General features: G+C 30.1%; 1 protein-coding gene and 1 long non-coding RNA gene across 15 annotated transcripts in view; one reads left to right on the forward strand and one right to left on the reverse strand.

The window, feature by feature from the left end:
* The window catches only part of para (sodium voltage-gated channel paralytic), a 156,233-nt gene that overhangs the window by 73,404 nt on the left and 64,585 nt on the right, over positions 1 to 18,244 (forward strand). For 6 of the 14 annotated variants that reach the window (XM_074133151.1, XM_074133159.1, XM_074133157.1 and 3 more), the window contains exons 3-8: positions 1,525 to 1,582; positions 3,115 to 3,362; positions 12,498 to 12,653; positions 13,343 to 13,548; positions 14,464 to 14,592; positions 17,466 to 17,557. In XM_074133151.1, the coding sequence (XP_073989252.1) occupies positions 3,207 to 3,362; positions 12,498 to 12,653; positions 13,343 to 13,548; positions 14,464 to 14,592; positions 17,466 to 17,557 (739 nt within the window). In that variant the 5' untranslated portion in view covers positions 1,525 to 1,582; positions 3,115 to 3,206. Of the gene's footprint in view, positions 1 to 1,524; positions 1,583 to 3,114; positions 3,363 to 8,681; positions 8,712 to 12,497; positions 12,654 to 13,342; positions 13,549 to 14,463; positions 14,593 to 17,465; positions 17,558 to 18,244 lie in introns of all 14 variants that reach the window. The other 8 variants (XM_074133147.1, XM_074133156.1, XM_074133154.1 and 5 more) reach the window with 2 other exon arrangements.
* Positions 7,480 to 9,225, reverse strand: LOC141456873 (uncharacterized). The gene is made up of 3 exons (XR_012460090.1): positions 9,093 to 9,225; positions 8,935 to 9,010; positions 7,480 to 8,799 (listed from the first exon to the last, which is right to left on the reverse strand). It is a non-coding gene; the product is annotated as an uncharacterized lncRNA (long non-coding RNA).

An 18,244-nucleotide genomic window follows, 5' to 3' on the forward strand; every position in this document is an offset into this window, starting at 1 on the left:
CATGAACGTGGTTAGCAGTTTGGAAGCAGTGTGCAACAGGAGGGCCTTACTGTTACGGACCTCATCGGTAATCAACTCCGTAGTCGCAGGTTCTTGAAGATACCATTACTTAGCCCGCAATGCGGTGCTTACGTCACAGGCGCCTCTTCTCCCTTACGCACCTACCGCCGCTACTTCTCTTGGCCAGCCCGCACTGCACAGCTGTACGACCTCTTTTTTTTTTTTTTACTGCGTTTTGTGTATCCAGTTTGCCACAGATACTACAATTGGCAACACACAATTAGAAAAACATTGATCAAAAGATCTTCCTTCAACCTACTTGCACTCAAAACTACATGATTCATAATGAAAGCGTTTCCGAAAGAAATTGTGTTAACCCTCTGTTTCGCTAGTGTTTAGATCTAAGAATGACAAATTTTCTGTCACAAAGATAATTTGGCTTGTTGGTGGTATTAAGGAATCAATCCAAATGTGATTAGTTTTGTAAAAAGTAAAAACAGTACTATCTTCATTCAGACTAGATACGCTTTGAACTTAAATTTCATCATCAATTTCAAAACTTACTCATGTATTTGTTGTAGAAGCTTAAACTCTTTTTATGGTCCAGCAGACGGACTGGTTCCATGCTGTACATTACCTGTTTGATTTTTTTTATGAATATATTTTTTTATGTATTTTTAAATAAAGTAATATTATTATTAACTCTTTATAATTAAATGATTAAATTTTGATTTTTCTAATATAATGAAAAAGAAACCTATTTTACCTTGCAATTTTCGCTTGAAATCTTATCAATATCTTAATCATTTTATTTGTAGCGATTCTGCGAGGCTGCTACGAGTTCGTGTTGTTCTTATACTCATACTGTGCTCTTTAAATTTGGCTAGTTCTTCGCAACGACAAAAGGAGGCCATATAGCAGTTTACCTACCTCAAACAAGGCAAGCTAGCATTGCTCCACTACCGGCCATATCTATTGGACTTAAGTATTTTTAACCCGCTATGTCCAGACTGTCCCGCTATAACTTTTTGGTCCTCTTGTCGTTTCTTTAAACTTTTCTTGCAAGATGACACTCTTGCCTTTTTTTACTAGCTATTTGGCTTCAGATTTGCTATCCGAAAACTTAATTATTGGATTAGAAAATATATTGGGTATTGCCAGTGATCCTGGGTTTAGTGATTCTAAAAAGTTTACTTAAAAAAATAAATTATATCTTTAATGTTGTCAGATTGGGGGAAAAAATTAATATTGATTTTATTTATTATTTAATATTGAAGTAAAAGATTTACTTGATGATTTGTTTATTAAGTTTCCTGGTGAAGTTGAGAATTTGCACTCTCCTTCGTAATTTCAGTTTCCTTCAAACTTCGACGTTAATGTTTACTCCTCCTTTTGATCTTCAATTTGAATTCAGTTGCATTATTTGCTCTGTTGTTATTAGTTCAATGTAAAGCTTACTAAACAATGGTGATCTAATTATCCTAATAATTAAATATTTCTAATATTGTTTTTATTTTGTTACAGGACGGAGTCCCAGAGATGACGATAGCTAACGGGTAGGTCGGGGGCGGCCGAAAATCCTGTAAGTTTGATTCAAATTTGTTAATATTAATTACTCATTAATTGTGTATATTTTTATGACATTCAAGAAATAGGACAGAAAGTCATCAGTTTCAATTGTTTTCTTGTCATTTAGGTTACAGATTATAAAAAGCAATTTGATTTGCAACATTGATATCATTTGTTAGGAACGTTTTGAAACTTCGCAAGTTGGACAAAACTGAATGAACTTTTATGGCCGCATGCAAAAGAAAACTCTCCGAAAATTTATTTTCTTTATGAATGATTATAAACATTTTATTTCAATCTAATGCTGGAAAAAGAAAAGGATTATCTGTAGCTTCAGGAAGATTTTCAAAACGGAAGTTTTTGTCTTCTATGGCTATTGGAAATTGGAGGATCGTTGGTGGTTATCTCGCGACAGAGAGAATTAGGATCAATACTGGAGTGTACATGAATTGTAAAAGACTATTTTGTATGAAGTAGTATATGAGGGCTTTGGAAGGTTTTTCTTGGAGTGATTCGATTTTAGAGGTTTGTGGATAGCTAGACCCAAGTATGAGGAATTAGTTATGGGTTTTCTGCAGTATCTTATTACATGTACTATTTTATAATAGTGTATATTACTGCAACTCTTCAGGCTTCTGGTGGAGAAAGTGTGCCAATTTTGAAGAAGAGGAGTGAGTTTAGACATTTACTGTCGAATTGGGTTAGAGCAATGGATAATCATTTTGCCGATGTTCAGTTCGGCTTTGTAGATATCACTTTGTCGAGAGTAATACAAAGATATTTAACGTGTTTGGTCTAATAATGAGACCAAACCAAGATCTGTCACAGATTAGATTCCGATGTATTTACAGAATTTGTTTGTATGATTATGATGAGGTCAGTAGGAATGTCGTGAGTAAAAAATCCCAACCTTGAAACTGATATCAATCTACTATTTAAGAATATTGTGGTACCACTGTTGCAATGTTATGTTTGTCTTATTAACAAACTGCTAAATGTAGTAGTGTCTTAAAACGCAGCAGGAATAATTTATTGTGGATTTAAATTAAAACCAGTTTTTAAAATACGAGTAGTTTGGAAAATTTCTTGGAACGGTGAAGGTTCCTAATGGCTTCGTATGCCGCTCCTTAGGAGGCACTTCCTGTAGTATGTATTTTGAGCAATAACGGAAACTGCCACCAGGAGAACTAGAAGAAAAGAGCTATTAAACATATTTCTGTACCAACAGTTTCAGTTATAGAGGTTTGTCTTAAAATTTTATTAACATTATTTGATGAACAAATTTTGAGAATAAGTTTAATAGCGCTACACCTCTAATTCTTCTGCTTTAGGTGACTTTTTGATTAAACCAAACCCGAAATCGCAAAACCTTTTTGCCAGTAAGTTTCCTGGAAGTTTTCAGTGATGATTACTTTACTTTTTTGATTGTACATTATTCTATTTTGAGTTTTGTTTTTGTGTCTAAGATTTAATGTTTTACTTAAAAATTCTTTAGTGTTCATGGTACGATAATCAAAAGAAGTGCAATAATAGGATTTTGTCCAGGGTGAAGATGGTCGGCCGTGGAAGGAGGGGACTGAGTAGGTCTGGTACCACCCAGTCAGCCACCTGCTAACTCTCGGCGGCGGTCACCAACAATGTCCGTCGCTTCCATTGACTCTGTTTCTACGGAAGAACGAAGTCTTTTCCGTCCCTTCACCAGGGAGTCACTTCAAGGTATTGAAGTTAGGATTGCCGAAGAGTATGCTAAACAGAAAGAATTGGAGAAGAAAAGAGCTGAGGGCGAGGTCAGTGTACGTAATTCCAAAATTGTTTGCCATAAGTATTTAATAAATTTCAAATTTGTGAAATTTTCTGTTTAAATAAAAAACTATAATTTTTTTCAGGGAGCAATTCTATATTTTCCATAAATATAATAATAATTCTCATATAATTTAGCTTTATGACGAGATTTGGGAGGTTGTCAAAAATGAAAGAATTAAATGACTAAAATAACATTTTAAATTCATGTTTTGCTGATTATAATTTATAAGTATATAAGGATCTCCTCAGCTTTGAATCCTGATGCGCTTTCCGTAAATTTTAGTTTTCTTATTCACGTGTTTAGAAAATTCGAATGTTTTCCTTAAGTTATTGTACTGGCCTTAGATTTTTGGGAAAATGAAAGTAACATTACCTACCGTCATTAATTTTAAACGTGTCCTTTTTAATGTTATTGAAATAATATTTTCTGTGTTTTAATTTAATTTGTTGCCTTTTTGGAGCAGAGAGTCTTCTTTCGTACCCTATATTAATACAACTGGTCAACAATAAATATATAATAAACTAGATTATGAATTTCGATAGTTTATGAATTAGGTGAGGTAGGTGAGCCCTCCAGTAGGAGATCCTGCGTTAAATTAACAATGCATAAAATAAAATTCTTTTATAGCGATCCAGATTCAATGAAATGTAAAAAAACTCATGATTATTGTTTCTTTAAAGCTTTTGTAAACAGTATAAATCAGTTAAATTTTTCATTCAAGTATAGAACAATTAAATAATAAATAATCAAGTAAAAACATCTTTTAGAGTGTAAAAATAACTATGTAAATTATTAAATTATTCTTCAAATTCCTGAAAATTTTGCTTTTAATTTACTCCCTTTATGCTGTCTGCGTAAAAAGTGGTTTCTGACAGATTACGTCTAATTAAAACTGTGCGGCAGGCCAGTTGTATGAGGGTTGATCGTCAAAAACTGCATATTAATTTAAGTTTAATACTCTTCGTGATTTAATACTTTCTTAGAATTTATAAAATTTGTTTAAAAAAACTTAAATAATAATAGATTTTAATTTATCGAAAATTTAAAAAAACAGAATTAAGTATCGTTATACTTAACGTTACTTCGCGAATATCGCGTTATAAATTAAATGACAATAAAGGGCAAAATCTTAAAAAAAAATAATACTTAAATAAATTTATAATATATTTTACGTCACAACATTAAAAACATTTTGATGTTTGTTATTTTCTTTTTTTAATTTTTACTTTTACTAGTTTTATTTTTGAATAAAGGAATGGTTGGTTTGATTGGACATTAGTTTCTATTTTATATTTTATGTACATTGAATGTCCTTCAACAAGAATGTTGTCTGTAAGTCTTCTAGTTTCTTTTGTCTAAATTTACTTCCTACTTCTCTTTGTTCCCTTTCAATCAAGAAATAAAATACTGATGTTTTTAATTTTGTTTTTGTTCTTATTTATTTATTTATTTTTACTTTTACTACCTTCCATTTTTCTATTAAAAGAGGGCAACTTTATAACTAGAAGAAATATTGAGTTCCGTTTTCAGGGGGAGGGGGGATGCAAACCGATTTCAAGTTATTTAAAAATTTGCCAAATTTGTGGCTTTAGTTAATTACATAGACAGCTGATATCGTGCATTTATTTATACTAGATAATTAATAATTAAAAATTTAAACTGTGCAAGAATGAATGAGAAGTAATGATATTTTCATGTATCCTCTTTGTGAGATGAAGGTTTGAGACGTTAAACGGCCTAGATGCATTTATATAATCAGACTCATATCCAATTCAATCCGAAAGCGAGATTTTAAGTGACATTTAATAAGGAATGGCAGGGAAGGGATTAGCTATGCGGTTAGCATACTGGACTCCCACGCGGAGGTCCCGGGTTCGAATCCAGCAGCTGACCCTTAGATTTTCTCTTCCTAGGAGCTTCTTACAGCTCACTGTCCGGTGATGGACAGTGTTGTCTGTAACGAGAGAACACTGTCCGGAGGCCGGCAGTTCACTGGAAAAAGCTCCGGGCGCTAATAACCTCAGCTGTTGATGCGCAAAAAAAAAAAAAATAAGGAATGGCTTTAAGGCAATTCCTGTCCATCTTTAAAGTTTTTAAGTGACCAAGCACACTAATCCTGCACTTCATCTTAAAAGCGGCACTTCATATCATTTACGGAGGACTAAATAATTTTATTTCTGTTGCTAATTTTTAAAGGAGACCTTCGTGCAGTAAAGATCATATTTGCATTTTCTAACTTCTTTTACAGATGTTTAAAATCAAACTAGATTAATTATTGACACCTGTGTTTTTTCTAATTAAAAAGAAAAATATAGCTTTTGTAAGTGTAGTGACATAGTCAGAATTTCAAGACCCGTTAATAGCCCCACGATTGCTGCCTTTTGACTTAAAAGTGGCATTTCTGAAAAAATAAAAATTGATAAATAGAGTAAAAGAAGCTGAAAATCAGTGTTAAAAATACATCTAGTTAGCTGTTAATATGACCGATCTTCGTAGCATCTGACTTCATCTTCATTTCATCTATCTTAAATTAATGAACTTCATTCACGGTAACGAATCTAAAGGTTTCTGAGCCCTTCCTAATGAGATAATGCCTGGCATACAGTATTTCCTGGACTTACCATGATTTATTAAAAAAGATTCTAAAAAAGCATAAAATGGAGAACAATTTCTCTTTAAGGATAATTCATTGCTTAAATAATTTTAGTTAAAATTTCAATGAAAGAAGGGTGAGAAAGAAATAGTCTATAATTTTATACATTTTTGCACAATTAACAGTGGAAAATTTATAAAAAATTAATAAATTTATATAATCATTCTTTAAAATTCATTAGTTTAATCAAATTTAATACAGTCTTATAGAATATTTTTTTTAGTACTTTTAATTTTCTTCTTAGGATGAATTAAATTAGCTACAGAGTAGTTTATTAGTATTATGCGTGTTTCTGTTTTTAATTGATTTATCTAATTCGTTTAATTAATGTTTAGTTTTTAAATGTGAGCGTGGAGTGTTTAGATTTAATTGCTGGTAATTAGCTCGCAGTTATTCGAACATTTTACAAAAAAATAATAATAAAAAGCTGCCTGTTCTTTTATTTTTTTCCAATGTTTTTTAAGTGATATTATTTTGTTCATAATCAGTAGTGAATAAATTGAAAACCGTGGCACAGCACTATTTCGGGTAATATTTTAACAAAAATTTCCTTTTTTTTCCTTACCGAGGTGGATTATTTATTATGAGGTGCTCGGAAAGTGTGTTTTATAGCGACTGGTTGTAATAAAGATTGTAAGAATAGCCTTTATTGGGCCAAAATTTAATTTTCTATAAATAAAACTTCTAAAAGATTATTAATCACAAAATGGAGTTGATCTCTGAATTTTAATTAAACTCAAAATTGTTTTCTTGATAAAGAATCTTTCCATTTGTTTCAATCTTCTTGACAATTTTTTTTATTTTGTATCTCCTATATTAGTTAGAGATATTCGTACGAGGGTCGTTTGAAAAGTCCGTGCAAAAATAAAAACTACTTAATTTTTTGGGGTAAACCTTTTTTATTTTTCAACATAGTCTCCTTTTAGGCTTATACACTTCGTCCAACGCTGCTCTAGTTTGTTGATCCCTTCCGAATAATAGGATTTGTCCAAGTCTGAAAAATAGCCATTCGTTTCTGCAATCACCTCCTCGTTTGAATAAAATCTTTTTCCCGCCAGCCATTTCTTCATATTGGGGAACAAATAGTAGTCCGAGGGAGCCAAGTCTGGAGAATAGGGGCGATGAGAAACGAGTTGGAACCCTATTTCCATTAATTTTGCGACCACAACTGCTGAGGTGTGAGCTGGTGCGTTGTCGTGATGGAAAAGGACTTTTTTGTGGGCCAATCGTGGGCGTTTTTCTTGCAGCTCGGTTTTCAAACGGTCCAATAACGATGAATAATATGCACCTGTAATAGTTTTACCCTTTTCCAGATAGTCGATGAGGATTATTCCTTGTGAATCCCAAAAGACAGTCGTCATAATCTTTCCGGCCGAAGGAACGGTCTTCGCCTTTTTTGGCGCAGATTCCCCCTTGGTAACCCATTGTTTAGATTGTTCTTTGGTCTCAGGAGTGTAGTGATGTATCCATGTTTCATCCACAGTGACGAAACGACGCTTAAAGTCCTGCGGATTATTCTGGAACAGCTGCAAACCATCCTTGCAACACTTCACACGATTTCGTTTTTGGTCAAGCGTGAGCAATCGCGGCACCCATCTTGCGGATAGTTTTGTCATGTCCAAATGTTGATGCAAAATATTATGTACCCGTTCATTCGAGATGCCCACAGCACTAGCAATCTCACGCACCTTCACTCTTCTGTCATCCATCACCATATCATGGATTTTATCAATGATTTCTGGAGTAGTAACCTCAACAGGGCGTCCAGAACGTTCAGCGTCACTTGTGCCCATATGGCCACTCCGAAAATTTTGAAACCACTTATAAACTGTTCTAATCGAAGGTGCAGAATCACCATAATGTTTATCAAGCTTCTCTTTAGTCTCCTGAGGCGTTTTGCCTTACATAAAGTAATAATCGACTTCCTCGATTCAAACGAATGCCAAACACAAAGAAATAGACCGATCTGGCTGAAACTTGGTGTGTGTTCTTCCAAGAGATGCTACTAACTAAACATAACCTCGATACGCGCCAGTAGTGCTATCTCTCTGACTTTGCACGGACTTTTCAAACTACCGTCGTATTTGTATTTAAATTTTCCCCAGAGTTTTTGCTTATGAATTTTTAAGTATTCTGTACTTTTAAATCCTCAAAAAACACTTATTGATCCCAAAAGTTTGACAATTTCAAAATTTAGTATTCTTCCATTAACCAAGGTTTAATTGAGAAAGTGATTCCATACCCACTTCGTAAGTCCAGCTTCTAGGATTTACTTAGGACTTAAAATTGATCCAGCCAGTTCCAGATTTTGAAACTGTAGTACACGTTCTTAATTTAGTTAAATGATTCAAAGAATATCGATGTGTACATATATCAAAGGTTTTATTTAAATCAAAATATAAAAATGGAATGTTTCTTCCCAATTGGAACGAACGGTGCTGTTGTTTTACTTGTTTTCAATGATTATTCACACTATTTCATTTTATTTACTCATTTATGTGACCATCACTTTTTTATTTAGATTTTTGTTTTTATTACTGTTTATTAAAAAACATTTTGAATGTTTTATCTTTTTTTGAATTAATTTCTTGTTTAGCCTTTTTCTTCTTCTATCTGTCTACCTTTATTCTCTCTTATTACCATTCGCCTTTTCAGGGTTTTGGACGGAAGAAAAAGAAAAAAGAAGTAAGAATTTTTGGAATGTTAGATTCCTAATAAAATCTAGTTATTTCTTACACATCATCAGTTCTTTATAGTTTTGCATCCAAAATCGCTTTATTGTCCATGAAAAAGATATATTTATGTTCTAATTTATTAGTTTTTGTCAAAAACAAAAAAAAGGTAAAAAAATAAATATTTTTGAAACTTTTTTTTAAAAGAAAAAATTAAATAAATATTTAGTATTTACCATATTACTGCAAATATTTTCACTCACTACACTTAGATTCACAAATGTTTGTTACTTAAATTAATTTTTAATTAAACTGAAATTACAAAACTATTAAAATTAAATGGTATAAAATATAAACATTATTGAAATAATTTCTGTTTAAAATAAAAAGGTACCGCATGATTTAGTTGTAAAAACATTCACTAATTCAGTGCTGCTTTTTCTTTTTTTATTAATTTTATTTATCATCTTTTTATTTCCACCATTTGTTTGCTTATAAATCAGAAATGCCAAAAAAAATCAGAAATAACCAAATATTTGCCTAGCTACAAATTAAATAATGGTTGAATCAATATGTAAAATCAAATTTTATGGTAATATAAAGAGAAAATGCTTTATTTTACATAAATTGAAAAGATAGTTTATCCTTAGAAAAGATTCGCTATCTCTACTTATGAAGTTGAAACTTCGACTCTAATACGAGTAGTATTAAATTGAATACAGAGTGAAAAGTGTAACACTAAGATGTTTTTTGTTTGAAAATTAAAAACTAATTATTAATCGCACTGAATTGACATAACTTCAATAAAAATTGTTTTTAGCATATTTAGGGACTGAGCATTTAGGGACTGATATTCTGCTACAGATTTTCTCAGATCTGATCAAATTATGTACTTATTCGGTCTTCAACTTCTGAACCACTTTTCCGGTTTATCTTTTTGGAATGCCGAAAAAGTAAAGTAATCATTCTTCTTTATTTATGTAGCTTTAGAAGTTGGGCTAATTCTTTTGTGTACAACAAAATAATCATCTGTTTTATGGCGCCTTACCCTTCAATGTTATGTAAGACTGAGGCCATGTTTAAATTATACTAAGTCAACTGAAGATATGGCCATTTTTGATGGTTTCTCTAAAGTTTTCTACACTTTTCCACACTATTTTCTTTTAAGTCTGAGAAATTCCTCTGAAACCCAAATTTTTTTTTTTTAATTGTAATTCTAATGGAGCGGATAGCGGCGAGGATATATTGCACACATTACTAAGAAAGATAAGTAGAATTTGAAACTCCACTACATTAACTAAGTTATTTCGATAAAAAAAAAAGCGTACATTCTCGGGAGAGATCTCTCTCAACTAAGATTTAATTCACCATATGTTATGCGACTCCTTTCTGAACACTGCCAAGAGAGTTCTGAAGTTTCTGAACTCCACCACACTCTAGTGAATATGTTTCCTTGATTGCATTTTCAAGATTGACATAGGCAGTTAGTACGTGATAACAGCAGAAAACTTTTAGGCATATTTGTTAGCCAAGAGCGCGATTTGCTTCCAGTGCCTTTAAGCCTTTATCGCGACCTAGCTAGCTGTATGGGAAGAAAGCAGTTCTTCTCTCTGCTTTACCTATGTTTCTAAGATATTTTTACGTGCCTAGAGAATAATTCTACCGGTAATACTGAGCACCCTCAATGCTATAGCCATTATTCTTAGATTCTGGAGCTAATTCATTTTCTCTTAAATAATCTCTTAAGTTGAGAGGACCTGAAATTGTCATTGAAAGTAATAGTCCTTTAATCAGAATGACTATAAACTATGCGAAACAAAGAAAAATTGTAGAAAGTAGAAAGAAAGTATGAATAGTCATATAGGACTAAAAATAAGGATGTCATATTTCTCTGTACTTTTGCCAAAGAGTTAGTCCATTGCTTCTTAAAGATGGCCTTAGGCCAGATATTTACTTCTGTAAAAGCTCTTCTTGTAAAACATCTCATGTTGGTTTGTTACGACTTATTTTGCTGAAAAGTAAAAGCGAGGCTTTCTTTTTGCTGCAACTTGCGGAGAGATTGTACAACCAAGAAAGTATACTTTAACGTGTACATAGAAGTATAGAAAGTACATTGGAAATGAAAGCTTAATTAATTGTAACAACTTTAGCTTTTGAAATCATTTTCAATCGAGTTTGGATATAATCATTAAAAAGAAAAAGTGAAGGAATATACTTCAAGTTGAATAGGCTTGAGTTCTATTAGTTTATTATAAATCCCCATTTTATTTTGTGTGAGTCCCTAACAATGTTTCTTAGGATGAGATCGGAATTGGATTGGCGTTCCTATCTAGATAGTATTTTCTTAATTATGATTAGGATGTACGAGGATGTATTAGGATGTAACTCGTAGGTTACATACTAGAAAAAAGTAAGAGTTTCATTACTGAGGCACGAGACAAATTTTATCCATAATTAACAGAAACAGAAATACCTTGTAGCATTTTAGAATTATTCAGTAAATTTAAAAAGGATCAAAATTCGAAATTTGAAGTCTTATTTGTAACATTGATTAGTGTCATTAAAAGAAATTAAGTTGCACTTTTCTTGAATCAAATTTAAGTTCCAAGCATATTTATCATAGGTTAAATGTAAAAAAAATAAAAAGTTTATAATTACGGTAAATGGTGGAACTATAATATAAACGTTTCATAAAACTATAATTAAATTGTGATAAAATTGTAACCAAAGAAATTAGGTAGCTTAAAAATCATTCACCAAATCATTTCTAAATCTGAATAGAATCCAAAAAGCATTTTTAATTTATGAAAAATTACATACACAAAACCTCATTAAAAAAAAGTACAATTTGAATAATTATAAGTCAAGCAACACAACACATTGCACTGCTTCAATGTAACACACTGCTTTTCAAACTAAGTTAATTTTGGAATTTTAATTCCAAAATGTTTTTTCAAATTGTTCTTATTAGCACAAACAAAAGTGGTGAAAATATCTTAGAGTGTTACATTAAATCAGAATTTATGCCATAATATTGAAGTGCAACATTCTTCAAGAAAAACTATAAACCAAAAGTATTCCAGTCGTTAAAAAAAAATGCAAGAAAAAAATAAACATTTCATGTGCATGTTTTTTAGAGGCTTGAATGCTTCACGCTTATGTGATGTTTTATTCATGAAACATTTTACAGAATAAACAAAATAATAAGTGATCTTTTTATTTTAATTTTTTATCCATTTATTTAAATATTTATTTTTAATTTAGATTAGTTTTTAGTTTTTCTGTTTCCTAGGTGATTTAGAATATTTTTGAAACCATAGTTTTCTTTTTTATTTTTTTTTGAAATGAGTAGTCAAATGCAATAATGCTTAGGCGCTGATTTATTGTTTATATACAATAGTTACATCCATTTTTTTTTTTTTTTAAGTTAAAATAAAACAAATCATTAACGGTATTCATTAATTTCATAATGAAATGTATTTTTATATTTTTAATTTTCGACGCTTTTTGTAGATCCTGAATTATCCAGAAAAAGTATTGAAATTTGATTTACCTAAAGAAAATAAATCCATCGTTGTTCAGATTTTATTTTTTTTAAAGTAATATAGCAATACATTTCAAACAAAAAATTGAAAATTTTAATTATTCTTTATTCACTAATAAGTACAACTAAAATTCATGTACAAAAACTAACCCGTTATAAACTGAATAATACATTTTTTTTACTTTATGCTTCTTGTTTTGGTTTGGTTTATTTTAAGTAACTTGGATAAACGTTTTTATTTATTTTTTATATCAGGTTCGGTATGAGGACGAGGACGAAGATGAAGGACCTCAGCCAGATACAACCCTGGAACAGGGTGTACCACTCCCTGTACGACTCCAGGGTAGTTTTCCTCCTGAACTGGCGTCCATACCTTTGGAAGACATCGATGTCTTCTATCAAAATCAGAGGGTACGTGTAAAAAAGAATAGAATACTTAGGCTTTTTTTATGGTTTCTTATGGACTGGGAAATAGATACTGTGAGATGCGGGGGCTTAGGTTCTCCTCTAGTCAACTCTCCTAAAATGTAACTAATGCATTGTTGGTTCATGATTCAAGGTTTGCACGAAAATCGAGCCGACTTTCCTACTGTAATGACAATTAGTTCTGTTTGTCATGTTCATATTATTGGTAATCACAGCAGCAAGACTGATGAAAGTTCCGGAGATCCGAAGGGTCTTAAACTAATAAAGAAACCATCTGTAAAGACTGAATCACCTTTTTTTAACCAACTGTTTCAACGAATAATTCAATTATTCAATTTATTTTCAGTTAATTTAATTAAAATTAATTCAATTTCTTAAGTGAAATTACCCACTTAAAGTTTAACAAATTATGAGAGAAATCCGACTTATGTATTGTATAATTTTCTGGTTCACTGCATATTTGGCAAAGAATGTCCATTATAAATGAGCTGTTGAAATGTTCGTCATTTTACAATCTAAATTTAAGTGCGGTTGTTTTAATTAAGATTGCTTTTTTATGGTCGGATTAAAATGAAGATATTTACAAGTCTTAAAATCGGGGGCTAATATTTTTATTTATTTTAAAAAACCAATTTTTATGACTTCTTATATCATTATTATGTTTCTCTTTTCAGACTTTTGTCGTAGTAAGCAAAGGAAGAGATATTTTTCGTTTCTCAGCGACAAAAGCCCTTTGGATGCTCGACCCGTTTAATCCTATTAGAAGAGTGGCCATTTATATTCTGGTACATCCACTGTTTTCTCTCTTCATCATATTCACCATCCTATTCAATTGTGTTCTTATGATCATGCCTACAACGCCAACTATTGAATCAACTGAGTAAGTACAATATTATTTTCATTCCTTAGGTTCTTTATGTTTGAAAATCATTCTCTTCGAAGCAATAGCCTAGATAATAAATCACTTTCCATTATGTAACATTTTAATATTTATTGAATCGAATTATTTTAAAGCGCGTGTATACTTTCAAGTGGAAATTAACTAATAAAATGATATTTAGGATTTATTGCCTGCCATTCATATGGTTTGCTTCAATTTTGTTAATTTAACAAAAATTTTACAAACAGCAGTCTTATAAAGTACTTCGCAGTAAACAATCTTTTAATTTAAATGGTTAAATTACGTACATCAACCCGCCACGAAATTCTTTCCTAACTTTCTTCCGACATGAAGGAGAATCCTAGCAATTCTAGTGATAATGTTCGAGATTTTAAAGCAGGTATTTAAGAGAAAATTACCCGATTATTTAAAAAATTTAAAGCCTCTTCTTTTTTAGAATTTTAGCTCACTTTCTTTACTTGTACCTCACTTTACTTATCCCGATATTCAAGGACATCTCTCTCAATACTCTGATGAGGTCTTCCTCACCACATTTAAAAACTACGTCATAACTAAGAGTGCTAACATTGCCTTTTCGCTTATTTTCAGTAAGATCCTAACCGCTTTTTCATTAATGTAATCGCGATATACCAACTGTTATTAATTTGTTAGCAACTGTTAGCAATTTTCAGGTTTCCGTTATTTCTACTAAATTTTTTAAGTTCAACAAAGCCAATCTTATGTTTATTTTGGGTATCAGTTCTAGAACTTCAATTTAAAAAATAAAATTTAAAAATTCTAAATAGAAATAACAATATTTTATCTTTAATTCATTTATTTTTAAGTAAAATTAAGTTTTTTTTGTTGTTATGCTTTTTGCTTAATACATATTAAAATTCCTAAACTGAAAAACAGGGTGCTCTTTACTGGGATCTACACATTCGAATCTGCAGTCAAGGTGATGGCAAGAGGGTTCATACTACAGCCATTCACATACCTTAGAGACGCATGGAATTGGCTGGACTTCGTAGTTATTGCATTGGCGTGAGTAGAGTAGCTAACATAGATTAGAAAACTAGTGAGAAAAAAAGGCAAAATAGATAATTTATTCTTATTCCAATTTAACACCTTAATTTACATTATTTTTAATATTATTTCATTTTTATATAACAACAAGAACGGTTTTTGTTTTGTTTTTCGTTTTATTTTTCATATTTAATTCCATCCTTATTTATTTCAGTTGAAGTATTTGTTTATATTTTTTTCAATAGTGTATTGATGGAGTTTCATGACAAATAAGTATATAATTATTAAAAAATTATATATTGAAATTATTTTAACAGTAATTATCAGATATTACCATTATTAAATTTAGATTGAATTATAACTGTGGTAATTGAATAATTAGACTGTAATCATTTATCACTATTTTTTTCATCATTTATTTACTTTATTTTTGTCAACAGAATAATATTTTTGTTTTAATACAGACTAAGAGTAATTTAGATTTATATGGAAATGAGGAAATATTGTGGTATTATTTGAAAATTTAGGTAATATTTTTAATTTATAATTTAATGGAATATGCAATAGGAATTTATCATATATTTTAACTTTTTTATTTTTTCATTTGCTTCTAAACATTTTATTACCTTTTTTTATCAATATTATATATTAAAAATCAGAATCTTAATTTTAATCCAAAAAATTACAGAAATTTCTATTTGGAAAATGAATACAAAAATAAAACAAATAAAATATTTTCAATATTTTCGTCTATTTTACAAGTTGGGGAAAGTTTTTACTACTATTTTTCTAAAATTATAAAGTGATTTATTTTATGTTTTGGATGAAGTTAAAAATCAAAGGATTATCAAAGTGATTAGCACTTTACCGTCTCAAGGCGGTAAAAAAAATGTCAAAATTGAAGATATCATTAGGAAAGGAGAAGATATTCTTTAAGAAACCTTTGTGGTTCATATCGTCTTCACTTTTCCTCTACCAACTTCTTTCGACAGAAATTGGCTTCTCTTCATAGAAGTTGACTAAAAGAGAGTTAAACAAACCTCTTAAAAATGTGGATAGTATTCTGGATAGTATCTTACATTTTATCCGTCGAAGCTCACAAACTTCTCGCATCCCTCATCGGTTTCGGACTTTCAACCAACTTCAGAAGTTGATTTATCAGTTTAGTGCAGAGATTTTGTATTATTAACCAATGTTTAATTAGTTTTTTTTTTCATTAGCTCCTCATAAATTAATTAATTATCGGTAATTACCTCTTCTTTGGTGATGCGTGAGTCATTTGTAAACACCAATTTGGTTCATTGTGAAGAGGTGTTACCTTTTACTCTTTGACTAAAGGAAATTGTAAACACTGTTCCAGTAAAAAATGTTTTTGCACGATATTCCATGTAAGGTCGTTTTCTAATTTAATTCTTATTGATTTATTCATACTTTTTGTCATTTTATCACAGATTCCAAGATATATAAAATAAAAACCCGTAACTTCACAGATCTTATTAGAATTTAAAATAATTTCTTTTGGTTCTTCGGAGTTATTATTCTCAATTTTATTAATTTGAATTTGTGATATATATAGTTTAAAAAATAAATTACTTTGTATTCTAAAATGGAAAAATGTTTAATTATTCGCAAGTGGCTGTTGCAGAGAATAACTCTCTTAAACCGACCATATCGTGGGTTACAGAACTGCGATACCTAAAAATTTTAAAGTTTTAATGGCTTTACTAAATTAAAAAAAAATCTGAAATACTAACGAAATTTGAGGTTTAACTTAACACAGTTTGCTAATTACTTTGGTACTTTCCAAAAATTTCTAACTTTACCGAGAAACATTTTATACTGAACGCCTTAAGAAATTCAATAAATTTAAAATGACTAACTTACCAAAAAGAAAAAATGAAACAAATACACAATCATTTTAAAACTTTGTTGATAGAGTTGTCAAGAAAATGTGAAGAAAACTACTGTAAGTTTCGTGAAAAACTAAACAGAAATAATTGTTTTATGGTGTCATAATTAGTATTGTTGTGAAAGGTAGTTGTTTTAGAACTTTAGTTTCATATATATCTAAATATTTATATGTATATATAATACATATAATTAACATAAATTAGATGTAGTTTACTTTCATTGTAATCAAAGTTTTACTATATATATCCATTTTAGATTTTGGGAAACAAAGTATTAACAACAAATTAATTTTATATTTCAAATTTGAAAAAGTTTTTCAATTTATTTTTATTAATTTTTATCAAAAATAAACTTCGTTTTATTAAACAAACTAAACGTAGTTTTAGTTTATATTCATAGATTATTAGCCTGACAATAATGACTTTTTCTTAATAAAAATTAATGATTAGTAAATTTTATTTAATTCATTAATGATTTTATTTATTTATTTTTATTTTTTAGGATCACATATTTAAATTAATATTACTGAAAGAACCTTGTAGTGTGACATTAATTTAGATAAACATTGTTTTTTAAATGTTGGAAGTTGTTAATTTTATTAATTATTTTTGTTTATTTTAAATTATTTTTTTATTAATTATTTATTTATTTAAGTTAGATAGAGATATTAATGTTGTGTATGTTTGTAAATGCTATAAATGTATATATTTTATTAAGAATTTAGTTAAACTTGATGAATTAAGTTTAGGTTTAATTGTAATAATATAAAACAGACTTTTTCTGTCATTAAGAAATGGTTCGCCAGAGGAAAATAATTTCCATTAATTGAGAAAACCACATAACCAAAAAAATATTTTATTTTTACAGTTTGAGAAATTAAAAATATAAATAATATAATACAAATTAATAACAGACGATTATAATATTTAATTTATTAACAAACTGTTGCTATATTTATATATGTATTTGTATTTTCACAGCTATGTGACAATGGGTATAGATCTTGGAAATTTGGCAGCCTTAAGAACATTCAGGGTGTTAAGAGCCCTAAAAACTGTAGCCATAGTGCCTGGTATGTAGCCGTTTTCGTTACTACACTCTCTATACTCATTTTCCTTCTTTTATTTAGAGATTTTAAATTAGATTAGAAAACAAAATACCACAATGTTTCTGGTTTATTGAAAATTCCTTGATTATTATGATTGAAGTTATCAAGATTGAACTTTGGTTTATAACTGTTGAATGTCCAAACTTTCTACTTTTTGTGTATTTTTCTGATATACTTTTTACTACTCTAGCTGAAGAAAATAAAAAACGGTGCAAGAAGAGCAGTCTGTGATTTGTTATAAGTTCATATTCATTAATTACAAACAACAGAGTTCTGCAAACCATTTACCGCCCAAATTTCGTCAGCAAGTTTGATCACCTTTGTTCAGATCTATCGCATTTAGTTATAATTTTAACTAGAAGTTCAGTGAGGCCTGTCGAGACTTCCTGTTCTTTACGCTGAGCTGGCAACAAGGATTGCCTGCTTTAAAACATTCGCAGAACATGGTGTTGTGCAAACGTACTTGCATAAGATTGGGTACTGTGGCTCTCCATTTGTCACTTATGTCGAAATAGTGTTATTGGCAACTTTTATTAGTATGCCCTGGCTTGACGGACGTTGTTCAGTAGCTAAATAGTTCAGACATCTATAAGAACGTAAAACCTATATTGAGTTCCATGAGGCCGCAATGTATTTTTCAATTTTAGAGCG

Source organism: Rhodnius prolixus, unplaced genomic scaffold (genome assembly GCF_049639745.1).
Source record: "Rhodnius prolixus isolate KJV_2025 unplaced genomic scaffold, Rpr scaffold_10, whole genome shotgun sequence".
Classification (NCBI taxonomy): domain Eukaryota; kingdom Metazoa; phylum Arthropoda; class Insecta; order Hemiptera; family Reduviidae; genus Rhodnius; species Rhodnius prolixus.